Raw genomic sequence first — 15,434 nt, 5'->3', positions numbered from 1 at the left:
TTGGTAGTGTTGCGTTCTCTACAACGAAAACTACAGAATTCATTTCGGTAGTTGGCCGAGGGAGTCAAGATTGGTCAAAAGCACTTTCATTGCGTTTCATAAGAACAGAAGGATTGGTGCGTTCCAATTTCTTGCAGCTTGGGATGTAATAGGTAGATGCTTTTTATATAGTATTGCGCATGCACGTTACTCGTAAGTTAGAATTTTTCTCCTTCAAGATTGCAGAATAGGAAAATTGATTTTTCTTATGATCTATGATCTGCAAAAAATGGCAAGTCGGCAAAGAAGCACGCGTCGTCCCAATAGCTAGAATGAAAATAAAGCGAAGAAAAGTGAAGTGATACGGCGATGAATAATTTCTTACCTCTTATTCCCTAATCAGAGACGAAAGAAGTGACACATGAAAATTACGACAGATGTCGAATGTCAGTTCTTTGAAATGAACAACCGCAGTGCAGTAAGTTAATATATTTCGACTAGCATTAGTACCTGTCCATGCCCAGGTGTGTATTTTTTGCATTGTTATGTTACTCCCTCTCGTTATTCTTCCTCTCTCCATTGTCTTCCACCCCACTCTTTGACCGTTTCACCTGCGTCTGTAGTGAAATTCGACCTGAAATTCAATTTCATGCGGCTCAATTCTTATGACTTCATCTCCTGAACAATGTATCCTACAGTAATATAATTTTCCGTTTACGTGCAGTGGAATATCAGGACACTGTCTGCGAAGTGTGTTGCAAATAAAGTTAATACAGTGACATCAACAGTTAGTTTCACGTAATCGTTCTTTACAGGCTTGATCGAAATATGTCCGACAATAGAAAAATACTGTCTGTCAGTGAATATAGGAAAAGACGGGCGCTGAAGGAAGATGACGATAAGAAGCAAAAGGATGCACTACAAAGATATTTCAAGCCAAAGAGAGTACGACCTAGCAGCAGCGAGGGTGGAAAAATAGATCCTGAAAGTACAGAAACTAGTGGAGCTACTGCAGCTACATCTTTATCTTCAGGACATGACCAGAAAGTTGACGAACACAGTACTGCGACCACCGCACACAGTAACAATGCTGACGGTGGGTCATCCACAATATGTTGAACAGACCTCGTCAGGACTCAATACCTGCTTTGTGACGAAACCTCTGAGATTGAAACATCAGGCAGAACTGAAATTAGGCGACCCGATTCGGAAAATACCGGAGGAACATCAGCCGAGGTACTCACCACCGGAGAAGGGATTGAAGGCGAGCCTAAACTGGAGGACACAATTGACTCAGATCCCGGAAGATGGCCGGAAATTATTACCGACTGCATTCGAACGACATTTGGTCATGCGAGGTCCTCCCGAGCGCATTAAGCAAGGTGAAGAATGTCCTAAAAACGTAGACAACCGGCGTTTCAGCCCTGTGCACTACAGCTATTCTTTGAAGACGTTATAAGAAGGAGACAGACATTGGTTGGTGTACTCAAAGAGCAAGGATGCTGTGTTCTGCTTTTGTTGCAAACTTTTTTCGTCATCTACAGTAAAACTTGCAAAGAACGATATAAGCGACTGGCGGCACCTTGCTTCGTATCTCGAAAGTCACGGGAAGTCTACCGAGGATTTGCATTCACATGAAAAGTGCTTCGTGTTTTCCGAGGGACTGAAAAAGTCACGAACTGTCGACGCCCATCATCAAAGGATTATGAATACTGAAAGCGAACATTGGTAAAATATTCTTCAGCGTTTGATAGCAATAATTCTTTTCCTGGGTCGGCCATGTCTGCCTTTGAGAGGAAGTACAGATACACTCTTTCAGCCTGACAACGGAAACTTCTTGAAACTCGTTGAATTATTCGGAAAGTTCGACACTGTGATGATGGAGCACCTGCACAGAACAAAGCAAGGTGAGAAAAAGGGTCATCATTACCTTGGAAAAGAAACACAGAATGAAATAATTCATCTTATTGGATCATCTATAACTAACAACATTCTATTAATGATGAAATCTGCAAAGTATTACAGTATAATTGTGTACTGCACACCAGATATTTCAAAAGATGAGCAGATGACAGTTGTGGTACGTTTCGTCCAGGAGACAAGACTCGACAGGATATACGATGTCCGGATTCTGGAGCATTTCTTGGTATTTCTTCCTGTGGCCGATTCTTCAAGGTCCACTTTGACGCAGGTCGTACTCAAGTTCTTGGAAGATAAAAAATCCTTTTGTGTAATATGAGAGGGCAAGGGTACGACAATGGAGCAAACATGAAAGGAAAGAAGTCTGGTCTCCAGAAAATAATTTCAGATATGAACAAGAGAGCATTTTATGTACCATGTAGCAGTCACTCATTGAATCTTGTTGTAAGCGATGCCGCTATGTCTTCTAAATATGCTGTTTCCATGTTTTCGACAGTGGAAAGCTTGTATGACTTCTTCTCGTCCTCCGTTCGACGTTGGGATGTCTTGGAGAAGTATCTGCCTAACCTGTCGCTCAAGCCACTGAGCGATACTAGGTGGGAAAGTCGCATCGATGCACTTACTCCCATGAGGTTTCATATTGGAGGAGTTTATGATGCACAGGTTCATATATCAGAAGAATTCGATGACGTGACCGCTCACGAAGCAACGTCACTTGCGAATCAAATAAAAAATTACACCTTTCTCACTTCTCTGGTGATCTGGTACGACGTTCTGCTTCACATCAGTGTAGTCAGTAAGGCCCTCCAGACCATTGACATAAATGTTTCTGAGGCCATGGAAATGCTTGAAAAAACGAAAGCATATTTTGAGACCTGCAGAACAGAAGAAAAGTTTGTGTCTTTCTTGACGGATTCCAAAGAATTGGCTACAGAATTAGAGCTAGAAGATCTAACGTTACCACGGATAAGTGTTTCCCGGCGACGAAGTAAGAAGCCAATACACTTTACCTATGAAGGAAGGGATGAGACAGTAGATGAACCAACAAAACGTTACAAGATTGAATTCTACTATTATCTTTTAGATATAGTAACCACATCTTTGGATGAGAGATTCAATCAACTGAAATCTCATTGTAATTATTTTGATTTTCTCTACATCAGTGAGATGAAGAATTCACCTCTTGACAGCCAGGACACAAAGTGTAGAAAACTCGCAGCGCTTTTGCAACACCATGACACAAGCGACATTGATGCACTGGAGTTGAGGGAAGAACTAAAAGTGCTTTCAACGTTGTTGAAACCTGGAATAGGTGCAAAAGAGACTCTGAAGTTAACAGGAAGATATAATTTTTGCCCTAATGTTAACATTTCTCTGAGAATTCTCCTAACACTCCCAGTGACAGTTGCAAGTGGAGAGAGGAGTTTCTCAAAACTGAAATTGATAAAGACATACCTCTGATCAACGATGGGCCAAACTCGTTTGAATGATCTTGCAACAATATCGATTGAGCACGAGCTTCCAGACGACTTAAATTACACAGATCATGTGAAAGAGTTTGCACAAGCAAAAGCCAGGAGGGTTCGATTTGTCTAGTAATTTTTTAATTTTTACATCTGGTACATCTGTACATCTGGTATAGGAAACACGTAATAACCTTCTATCGAGATCTGTGTCACATCATTTTGCTATAGCAATGCACCTCCAGTTTTCCTTAATTTTATCTCTGTATAATTTCACATTGTATGAATGCATTCATAGCTCTGAAGATAACTAAGCTTACCAAAACTGGTAATCTACATTATAGGATGTTTACTAGCGATCTTGTGTAAGAAATTCACCTCCTCTCAAGTAATTATAACAGATCGGCTCTTACCACTCAAGAAGTCTAAACTAACGACAATTATTAATTTGTTAGAAGAAAGCAAAAAATGGTTTTAGTAAGAAGTAATGCATTCGTACAATGTGAAATTATACAGAGATAAAAACTAAGTATAATAGCAGGTGCACTGTAATAGCAAAACTGTGTTATAACATACCTCAGTATAAGCCTCTAATTGAAACTGGAAATATTCAAAAATTGACAAAAAAATTAGGTTCATCCAGTTGTAATTTTGTGTGAAGACAAGGATAAATTTTGGTCCAGATGCATTCCTAAAAATTATACAGCCTACTTCTTTCAGTTCTTGGTTTTAGTGATTAATGTAGGTTTCATTTAGGTTAGCTTTTATAGTTTTAAACTACAGTAAATGTGATTTTCCAATATCCAATTTAATCCATTTAGTTGGAACCAGTTTTCTAAAACTGGTACATTTGTTACAGTTGAGAGAAATTGTTCTGAGTCATTGCTTTTGTCAGAAGTATCATCAGCGAATAAAACATCTTGTGAATTTATATTTAGGGGTAAATTGTTTACATGAAACAGAAATAAAACTGGAGCAGAATTGGACCTTGTGAAGTTTTTTTTTTTTTTTGTTATGGTTTTAGGGCGCATAACTGCTACGGTCATTAGCGCCCAAACCTTGTGAAGTGTCTTATGAAATAATCATCAATTCAGAGAATGACTTCCCCTTGCTTTATGATGTAACTACTTTTTGTTTTCTGTTGTGAGATGTGACCTACATCGCAGTGGACCACAATTCCCATTACTGTAACTTCCCATTTTAATACAGGAGCAAATAATGGTTTACACAATCAAATGTTTTTGTGAGGTTGCAGAATAATCCTGCAACTTTTTGTGACCTAAGAGGGAACAGATGTTTTTTGCAAACTCATGAATGGCCTCTGATGTGCTTCTGCCTTTCTGAAAGCCATATTGATTCGCTGCTGTTCGATTTTTCTATAATTTTTTTTTAAATTTGCATTAACATCACTTTTTCAAATATTTTTGACAAATATTAGAATAGTACAGATTTGGCAGTAGTTCCCCACATCATCTCTTGAGTCTTTTTTAAACAAAAGCTTTACCTCTGCATACTACAAGGCATTTGGAAAGTGGCCTTCTGTAAGTGATTTACTAATTATTGAGCAAAGGGAATGAACTGTTATCCTATCAAATGCTTTAACTGCTTTGGTAGGTATGCCATTCCAATCTGCCAAATTTTTGTTTTTTAGCTGTAATAAAATTTTCTCTGCATCTCTGGCTGAAATTTTTTCAGATTTGTTAAGATATTCTTCTCCCTTCTGACTAAATTGTACTTTTTCTGTATAAGCTTCTACATCTGCTTCTGACAGTGGTTACATATTACACAGAAGAAATCACCTTCCATAAAAATGAAGATTGCAGAAACCAGTAACATATAACTGTTGCATGTGAGATACATAGTATGTTTTCTTACAAACACATTATTTTTTAACATTCTTTAATCGAATATTTGCCATATTATGGATGGGATTTCGGCATGTAATCCTCCCTTAGTGAAGATTTACACAAAAACAAACAGAACTGAATGCACATTCACAATCCAAGCACTGGAGTTTCACTGGTGCACACTTGTATGTGTTAATAAGCATTTCTGAACGGAAGAGAAGATGAGGGAACAAACATCAAAGTATAGTATGTGTGCTGTTTTTAGCAGTACCATTGTTGCAATTGAGTTTTTTAACTTATATTCCGTACAGCACATTATAAACTTAGAAGGGGAGACCATGACAATGGTATCGTAGTTGTACTTCAAACTTTGTACACTTTTAGCAGATTATTAAAACTATGTAATGTGGAAGCAGTAAGGTGCACTATTCCAGAAAATCCGGGAACATTGCAAGAGAAGTTGTACACATGTATTATACAACCAATGAATCTGTACGAAGGTGCCGGCGGTATGGAGTCACTGTCATCAAGTGGTACAAGCACAGTAGCTCAGTGTGCTCTGTCAGAGGGTTATATGCCCTCTGTATTAAATAAGAATTGAGTGAATGGAACAAAATTTGAAGTAAATCTGTGATTCCAACTTCATGGCCTCCCCTTGTTAGTGAAGAACAGACACATACAACTTGATGAAGAAAGGAAAAATTTAGGTGTCTTAATCTGTATGTAAATGTGAAATGCATGCATCTAGTGCCCTTAACACTGAATTACGTCTCCAGCTTTCCCTAACATTAGTCCAAAACTTTGCACATGTGTCAGTTGTTGCTTTCCACTTGCTTGTGATTACAAACCGAGGAGGAAATTTAAATTTAGAACACTAAATGCGGATGACCAACATAGCTGGAAGAAAGGCCAGTATTTACACTTTGTTTATTAACAACCAGAGATGTTTATGTCATTGATTATTTCACATTACAGTGGCTGCTTTATATCAGATAGTTTCTCATATCCACCATGACACTTCCAAAGCACCTCAGAGATTTTTAAATATATATAAGGATGATAATGTCAATAAAAGGATCGTTGATGACCGCACAGTTGAGCGCCCCACAAACCAAACAAACATACATAAAACGTAATCAATGAAATGTGAAATATAACTTCGACCTGTTACATAGCCTTCTTGATAAAATCTGCTACATAGTTTGTTATACAGCAAATATATCATCAAAAATCTTTGACATAACAGTGCTGCCTCAGCCAAGTAATTTCAGATACCATAATATAAGCAATGGCAATTACAGGTTTTTATACACTCCTGGAAATGGAAAAAAGAACACATTGACACTGGTGTGTCAGACCCACCATACTTGCTCCGGACACTGCGAGAGGGCTGTACAAGCAATGATCACACGCACGGCACAGCGGACACACCAGGAACCGCGGTGTTGGCCGTCGAATGGCGCTAGCTGCGCAGCATTTGTGCACCGCCGCCGTCAGTGTCAGCCAGTTTGCCGTGGCATACGGAGCTCCATCGCAGTCTTTAACACTGGTAGCATGCCGCGACAGCGTGGACGTGAACCGTATGTGCAGTTGACGGACTTTGAGCGAGGGCGTATAGTGGGCATGCGGGAGGCCGGGTGGACGTACCGCCGAATTGCTCAACACGTGGGGCGTGAGGTCTCCACAGTACATCGATGTTGTCGCCAGTGGTCGGCGGAAGGTGCACGTGCCCGTCGACCTGGGACCGGACCGCAGCGACGCACGGATGCACGCCAAGACCGGAGGATCCTACGCAGTGCCGTAGGGGACCGCACCGCCACTTCCCAGCAAATTAGGGACACTGTTGCTCCTGGGGTATCGGCGAGGACCATTCGCAACCGTCTCCATGAAGCTGGGCTACGGTCCCGCACACCGTTAGGCCGTCTTCCGCTCACGCCCCAACATCGTGCAGCCCGCCTCCAGTGGTGTCGCGACAGGCGTGAATGGAGGGACGAATGGAGACGTGTCGTCTTCAGCGATGAGAGTCGCTTCTGCCTTGGTGCCAATGATGGTCGTATGCGTGTTTGGCGCCGTGCAGGTGAGCGCCACAATCAGGACTGCATACGACCGAGGCACACAGGGCCAACACCCAGCATCATGGTGTGGGGAGCGATCTCCTACACTGGCCGTACACCACTGGTGATAGTCGAGGGGACACTGAATAGTGCACGGTACATCCAAACCGTCATCGAACCCATTCCTAGACCGGCAAGGGAACTTGCTGTTCCAACAGGACAATGCACGTCCGCATGTATCCCGTGCCACCCAACGTGCTCTAGAAGGTGTAAGTCAACTACCCTGGCCAGCAAGATCTCCGGATCTGTCCCCCATTGAGCATGTTTGGGACTGGATGAAGCGTCGTCTCACGCGGTCTGCACGTCCAGCACGAACGCTGGTCCAACTGAGGCGCCAGGTGGAAATGGCATGGCAAGCCGTTCCACAGGACTACATCCAGCATCTCTACGATCGTCTCCATGGGAGAATAGCAGCCTGCATTGCTGCGAAAGGTGGATATACACTGTACTAGTGCCGACATTGTGCATGCTCTGTTGCCTGTGTCTATGTGCCTGTGGTTCTGTCAGTGTGATATGTGATGTATCTGACCCCAGGAATGTGTCAATAAAGTTTCCCCTTCCTGGGACAATGAATTCACGGTGTTCTTATTTCAATTTCCAGGATTGTATATATTTTTTAAATTGTGACCAGCATAACCTATTGTTTTCAGGAAAATTTATCATACTTTTCCTTTTTGCTAAAAGGAATTACGAAGCTGTGCTTATTCACTCGATTCGCATCTGATGCAAACATCTAATGATAGTCTTTCTCACATCAATACTAGGACCTTTGAGTGCTTCAGCAGTTTTCTGCAAATCAGATTTCTTTTCTTTTGGTGTTTGTGCCGTGTATCTCTTAGATTTCAGGATCATATACCTACAAAATGTACTTTTTAAGTAAGTACCTTTTGAAATATAAAGTAAACAATTTGACTTTTCTTAATAATTTTATTATTGCAGGAAAACCTGTACCTTAACCTACTTTTATATGTAATTGCCACCAGTATTAACGCACTTATCATATCGTACAACCACCTTTTGAATACCATCCTCATGAAAATCTACGCCTGCTTAGGCAACAACTGCATGAAGCCCACTTTTTGACACAAAGAAACTCATCATATAACGTCAAAATCGTAAAGTGTCTTTTCTGTCTCACTTTTTCGTCATTTTTCTGCACAAAATGGTCAGTAATAACTGAAGGTCGCACACTTCATTTCTCATCATGCTTTCTTTAAAAGCTCTCTCCCATTTCCGCACCATCCCATTGTTCATAATGTTTCCTCCATACACTTCATTCATCTGCCAATGAATTTCAGCCACTTTTTCGTATTTAGCGCTAAGAAAAGAAATCACAGCGCGTAGTTCACAGTTGGCGGGATGCTCAGTCTGAGGAGCCATTTCAAATACACACAATCAAACGCAAACACGCCGAATATTGGTGGGCATTATGTCGAAAAGAAGGTTCAAGTACAGGATTTCACGTAAAAATAAAATTGCTAAGAGGAGCCTGCTTGTTTTATTACTGTTACGATACTTACTAAAAAACATATCTTGTATATTCTTTTATCAACAATATTACGTTCTCTTCAGACCACTGCATCGTTCATGCAACTCATGTCATTAACAGTAACAACAACAACAAAAGTAGAAAAGAAAGCAGACAAAAGATTTGTGCACTGCTAGTGTTAAGCAAAGAATACGCAAACTTCCATCGATGGTTCACTGAAAAACCAACAACCAGCAGCCCTTGAGCAGATAACTACAAATGGGAACCGAGTCTGATAGAATGTTGTTTGTGGTCGTGCACCTAGCGTTTCCGCCAAAGACAATTCTCGTTTGCTGCTGCAAGTTTTCTTATGTTGCCTTCATGTAAAGACGTGTTAAGCAGCGCTTCCGACCCGTAGTCCATAAAAAGAAGTGGTTTAGTGTCTTTTATATAAAAAGATTTCCTTTTGTCAATTACTATTATTATTTAATTTATTTTATACATAACACATTTCAGGAAATAATTCTTATCGTGAAGCGTATTTTCGTACTCTAATTTTCATATTAAGTGTCAAATGCGAAAGTACGCAAATTATTCCTGATTGCTGTGAACGCTTTAGTAAGCGACACTGTTCTGTAAATCAGTCTTTTTTAGGAAACTTTAAACCTTTGTTGCCTGAAATATCAAAACTACATAAATTTCCCAGTTCTTCATGGAGAGCAGCAGTAAAGAGTAACAAAACAACAATGAATTTTTTTCAGAATTTTAATTTTTTTACCGTTTTTCGAAGGTGGTGCTTCTGAGTACCGTCTGGCCCTTGAGTGGCTTGCCAAACAATAGGGCTCAGCACAGCGCTTTTCCTAAGTAACGAATCCAAAATATTAGTATGCACTAAGGCTACAAATCAGTGAAAATTAGGAAGGTATTCACACAGTTACTAAATGGAGTTCACCAAAAATATTTTTATTTTCATTGTAACAGAGAGATATTCTGCAAAATAAAAATTTTGAGTTTGATCCAGATTGAACCTTTCTTTTACTATAGACATCAAATCTTCCTCTATTTACTGCAACAGTTGCAACAATAACAAAATTAACACCTTTCTTTCCTAATTTTACATCCTTTGGAACTAATTTTTTTTCCTTTTGCTGCATGCATTGATATCTGTCTGAACTTGGCTTGTACCTTTAGGACTGATATACTTTGCATTCATCTGTCCCATCAATCCCTGATCAACAATTCTCCTAAACTCCAGAAGTGGAATCCTTCTACACAGCTCACAGTGACCCCAGGGGCTCGGCATTCAGGTACCGAGTACAGGCTTGGCGACGCCGGGGTTCCTGAGCTGGGGACTGGTAAGTGCCGCCATTCCCCATTCACCGTAAGCTCTGGGCATACTTCAGCGACCACCGTGCGGCGCAGCAGTGGAACGTTGTGTGTCTCAGGGAATGGGGATCTTGGCTTGACCGCCCGGATCGCGAGGATGGAATAAACCTCTATAAACAACCCCTCAATCTCAAGGTGTGCTGCGCGCTGATGAGATGCATGGCTGTTGAGGTGGAACAGTCGTTAGCAGGGAACCTCTGGGGAACCTGCCTCACCTCAGTTGTATAAGACTTAATTAGGCACATGGGGCTCTGTCTAGGTGGACTTCTAGTTCCTTAGCTGCTCGTGGGACTGAGATGGATCCTTCGAAATCCTCTATTCTTCCTCCCAGCGGAAAGGGTGGGCCGCTGGAAGGTTTTAACACCCAGTCTCCTAAGAGGGCTCATGCAGTCAGTCCCACTGACAAGTCCATTCTTTGGTAACATAATGCATTCTGGTAATCAGAATGTGTCTCTCATTGTGAAACGGAAGGAGGATAGTATCGAGAAGGCTTTGCCCTTCTATACACAAAAGGGTTTGGAGGGAATCTGTGGTTCCTTAAAATCGGTGAAGTGCTTACGTAATGGGACCTTGCTAGTGGAAACTTCCACTTCCCAGCAAGCAACTGACCTCCAATCTGTTAAATGCCTTGGAGAGTATGCCATAGACACTGAACTGCACAGCACTTTGAATTATAGCAAAGGTGTTATGACATGCCGGGATCTAGTTGACATTCCCAAAGAAGAACTGCAACATGAGTGGGCTCCAGAAGATATCATTGATGTCCAACATATCATAAAGAGGGTTGATGGCAATCGTGTCAAATCTGACTCCTTTATTCTGACCTTCAGTAGCACGAAACTTCCTGAACATGTTAAAGCTGGCTTCCTTTGCCTTAGTGTGAGGCCTTATTTCCTGACCCCGATGCGCTGTTTTAAATGCCATCGTTTTGGGCATACCACCTTAGGATGTAAAAGCGAAGCGACTTGTGGCAACTGTGGTAAGGCTGCTCATGAAGGAGTTGGTTGCTCCTCTCTAGCCAAATGTATCAATTGATCTGGAAACCACCCTGCTTGGAGTAGGGACTACTGAATATTTATAGAGGAACGCAAAGTCCAGGAAATAAAAACAACCAAATGTATTCCCTATGGTGAGGCCAAAAAGATCTAGAAGTCGATGCAACCTCCCATATTTGCTACATCTTTTGCATCCATGGTTCAGAAGCCTACTCCAATGACCGATGCCTCAACACATACAGAGGTGGTGAGTGTTGGCACTAACACTGCAGATGTCAGTGCACTTGCAACGCAGCGAGTGTTTCAGAGCCTGTAGCCCCTACTCGAACAGCAGACAAAGCTACAGTGGCGAACTTGGGCCAGCCCCTGGCGCCTCCAACAGCTGAGGCTGTTCCGAAGCCCAGTATAGCCATTACCACTCCCACGTCGGCTCCCCTAAAGCCCACCAAACCGCAGAAAGCTCCTGTACAGCAGCAACAGCGGGACAAATCCCGTGGTAAACCGTCTGACCATGTGGATGTTGTTTTATGTGAGGCTTCGTCTGACTCTTCCCCAGAGTTGATGGAATACGACGTATGTGTGGGGCAATCATTTCGCCCCACGCCTGCCCCTCCACCTGCTGCAGTCTCCCCGCCCCGTCAGAGAGACAGGATAAAGGTGCTAGCCCCATCATAGTTAGCTCCCATCCTTCAGTGGAACATGCAAGGGTTGAGGACGCATGTGGAGGAACTTCGGCTACTCTCTCAGGGTAGACCACTGTGTCTGTGTCTTCAAGAGACTTATTTTCATCCATCATACTCCCCTGAGCTACGAAGCTATATGCTCCACAAAAAGGACGACCTGCGTGGAGAGAGAGCTACAGGAGGTGTAGGTATTTTCGTCAGGACAGAGTAGCACTCCTCGCCTCTCTCACTTACGACGACTCAACAGGCTGTCGCTGTGTCCGTGCACATGTGTCATCCATTGACTGTATGTTCGCTTTACTTACCCCCACATGATGCACTTGATGAAGCGGCCCTCACCGACCTTCCTACACAGCTCCCCTAGCCATTCATTATTTGTGGTGATTTTAATGCCCACAATGTGCTTTGAGGCTCTGCAATTACCTGCCCCAGGGATCGAGCAATTGAGAGGCTTCTCCTGTCATCCTGTGCCTACTTGCTCAAAGGAGGACAGAGCACTCATTTCTGCACAGCGACTGGGTCGTTCTCTGCCATTGATCTCTCGCTTTGCTCTCCAGCTCTTGCCGCCAGTGCTCAGTATGAAGTGGTTGCTGACTTGCATGGCAGTGATCATTTCCCAATCAGGATTCACCTGCCAGATGGCGTGGGCTCCAAAAGGAGACCACAAAGATGGGTGCTCAGTGGAGCCAACTGGACACTTTATAGCCAGTTGTCCCAGTTCGAACATTGTGCAAATGTTGAGGTGTGGGTGGATCATATTACCACAATGGTCCACTACGCCGCTGCAGCATCCATTCCACAGGCCACCGGAAGAGGCAACCTGTCCCTTGGTGAAGTGCCGATTGTGGCTCTGCAATCAGGACCAGGCGTGCGGCTCTGCATTGGTTCCAGTGTTGGCCAACTGCTGAGAATATTGCAGCCTTTCAGGTGTTTATGTTGAGTTGGAAACACTTCACAGCCTTCTACATCATGTTTGCTAGTCAAAGAGTATGTTTATATAATCTTTGGTGATGGCTGAAGATTTACTTTGGGAGGCCATTTTTGTTTTGTTTGCTGTCACAGAATTGTTAGCGATTTTTGTGTTTACTAGCATACATTTGTGAACGTTAGTCCTATTGTCTTCTTGTGCAGCTCTTTTATTATCTGTAGTTTTTGTATAGGAAATAAGCCGAAAACTGTGTGGTAGTTTAGAGTACTTTTTGGCTATATGAGTATTTTACATGTACTGCCACACAAGCGTGGTTGCCCCTTTCTCTGATATTTTACACTATCTTTTAATTCGTTTATCGATCTAGCTGCACAAGTATCAGGTTCCTTTTACTCTTGGCATGGTTTTCATTATTTAAAATGTAGCCCGAAAGAGAACGACCATTTTTTGGGCAATGGCAACACTAATTGATGATGGAATTGTTGCAGCTCTTCCAACAAATTTGCCAGATGATAATGATCTTATGGAAGTAGGTGATGATGAGAATGATGATACTGATCCAAATGATGCTAATAATCCTGCAGGTTTAGGTTTTATCAAGACTTTGGAAAACTAATTTTTGAAAGAATTTTGATAGAATGTGTGGCAGTGGAGCTCGAACTCAGTTTACCTAAAACTGTAGACAAATTTAAGAAACAAGGGATAAACAACTGCTTACATGAAAACTCTCCCAAAAGTAGTAAACTGTCTGAGACCATAATTAACAGAATGTGGAGAAATGATTTTCTTCAAAAGAAGAAGCTAGATGAAACAATACAATGCACAACATGATTGCAACTGTGGTGTACTGCAGACCTTAAAGGCTACATTTTTGCCTTTGATTTTAATCAAAGGAGACATGAAGATTTGAAAAATAAATCTGAAAATTGTGTGTTAGGGCAGTTTTAGGCTTTTCAATGAAATTTTGGAGCAAAAAATGGAGACAAGACTTTGACAACTTTTTCACCTAATTTTTTGCTTCCTGCAGTGCAAAAGTAGATACATTTTGGTTTATAGCATAATGTAGATAAATACGAAGAGTTTACCATCAGGCCTTTCACCTTCCAAGGACATGAAATCAAGTGACTTCCATTACAGGATGTCATCTTGTAGAATTAGGATATTGTGTTGAAACATATTAAAATTGAGTGTCTATCTTACACTTACCATGGAAAAGAGGTAATATCTGTCTCTGGTAAGCAGGAGGATTTCATTAAAGTGAACATTCAGTGTGCCTCTGTAGTAAAAGACTGCAGTTGTAATATGGGATTTGTGAAACATACTTAGAAAATTAGGTCTGCTTATGGGCTAGGTGAAAGATCTAAAAAGTATTTGTAACTGGTTGTGACCTATACTGTGAGCTGTAGTAGTAGTAGTAGTAGTAGTAGAGGGTTTTTTGGGCACACTGCAGCAAGGTCTTCAGCGCCCGCTTGGTAACATAGTGAGACAGGTGTCAAGAAAATACTCAGAACAGTGAGATAAAACAGAACATAAAACACGGGTAACAAGCTTTGAAAAATATGTGCCTACCCACACCAAAGTGTGGGACGAAGCATGGCGTCAGCAGTAAAACATGGACAACACAGGAAGAAAGTGGTAGAGAGAGCTAAACCACTGTAGCAGATGGAAGTGGCTGGCTGACTGCAAGGAAAAAAGGGAGGAGTCAGCCACTCTGCAATACACTAAAACCTCCAGCCTAAAAGTTTAGGCCAGACTCCAGACACATCACAAAACTTTAAAACCCTAGTCACACACGTCTCATCTTTAGCTAAAACACAAGGCAGATCCCCATCAACTTGTGTTTCTGCCCTTGCATCACGGTTTAAAATGCAGTCTGTTAAAATGTGCCAGACAGAGATGTGCACAACACAAGCATCACAAAACGGAGGATCCTCCCGCCGTAAGAAAAAGCTATGTGTGAGAGGACAGTGCTGGATCTGAAGACGTGTGAGGGTCACTTCTTCCCGCCTGAGCAACCAGCAGGAGGAACGCCACGGCCGAGTTGTTGACTTCACCAACCGCAGTTTATTGGCCGTCACAGCCAGCTATTCTTCCTCCCACAACTCCATGCCCTTCCTATGGAGTGCAGAGATGACAGACAGCAAGGGAATAGGACACTCGACCACATCCTGCTCTCTGCAGGCCTCCTTGGCAGCCCGATCAGCCTGTTCATTGGCCCATATTCCTACATGACCAGGCACCCAGCAGAAGGACACCTCCATACCCCGCCGTTGGAGCAAGTACAGTTGGTCATATATCAGCTGGACTATCCCCTCAGTTGGGTACAGATTCTGCAGTGATTGTGAAGCACTAAGAGAATCGGAGCAGAGAAGAAATCGATCGCCCCAAACACGATTCATCTGCTCTAGTGCCTTCAGGATCATGTGGAGCTCCGCTGCGAAAACGGGAGGTGAAGCCGGGTAACATGATTAGGGAACACCACAGAACAGCCAAGGAAATTCTCCTGTTTGGAGCCATCAGTGTAAACGGCGGTGAAACCGTGATGCACATCTAAAATGTTAAAAAACAGAGATTGGAATCTAAAATCTGGTGTGCTGTCTTTCTTAAAATTAGGCAAACCTAAAATAAGTTTGGGCCTCCGGAGGAGCCAA

General features: G+C 42.2%; 1 protein-coding gene across 1 annotated transcript; it reads left to right on the top strand.

The window, feature by feature from the left end:
* The first annotated feature begins 2,214 nt into the window (after nt 1–2,214).
* On the top strand, nt 2,215–3,360 carry LOC126233219 (zinc finger MYM-type protein 1-like). The gene has a single exon (XM_049942851.1). The coding sequence runs from the start codon at nt 2,215–2,217 to the stop codon at nt 3,358–3,360; it is 1,146 nt and encodes a 381-aa protein (XP_049798808.1).
* Nucleotides 3,361–15,434: the final 12,074 nt, after the last annotated feature.

The sequence above is a fragment of the Schistocerca nitens genome, chromosome 1 (assembly GCF_023898315.1).
Source record: "Schistocerca nitens isolate TAMUIC-IGC-003100 chromosome 1, iqSchNite1.1, whole genome shotgun sequence".
In the NCBI taxonomy this organism is placed as follows: domain Eukaryota; kingdom Metazoa; phylum Arthropoda; class Insecta; order Orthoptera; family Acrididae; genus Schistocerca; species Schistocerca nitens.
The sequence above is the reverse complement of the archived record's forward strand: the minus strand, read 5'-3'. Positions and strand labels throughout refer to the sequence as shown.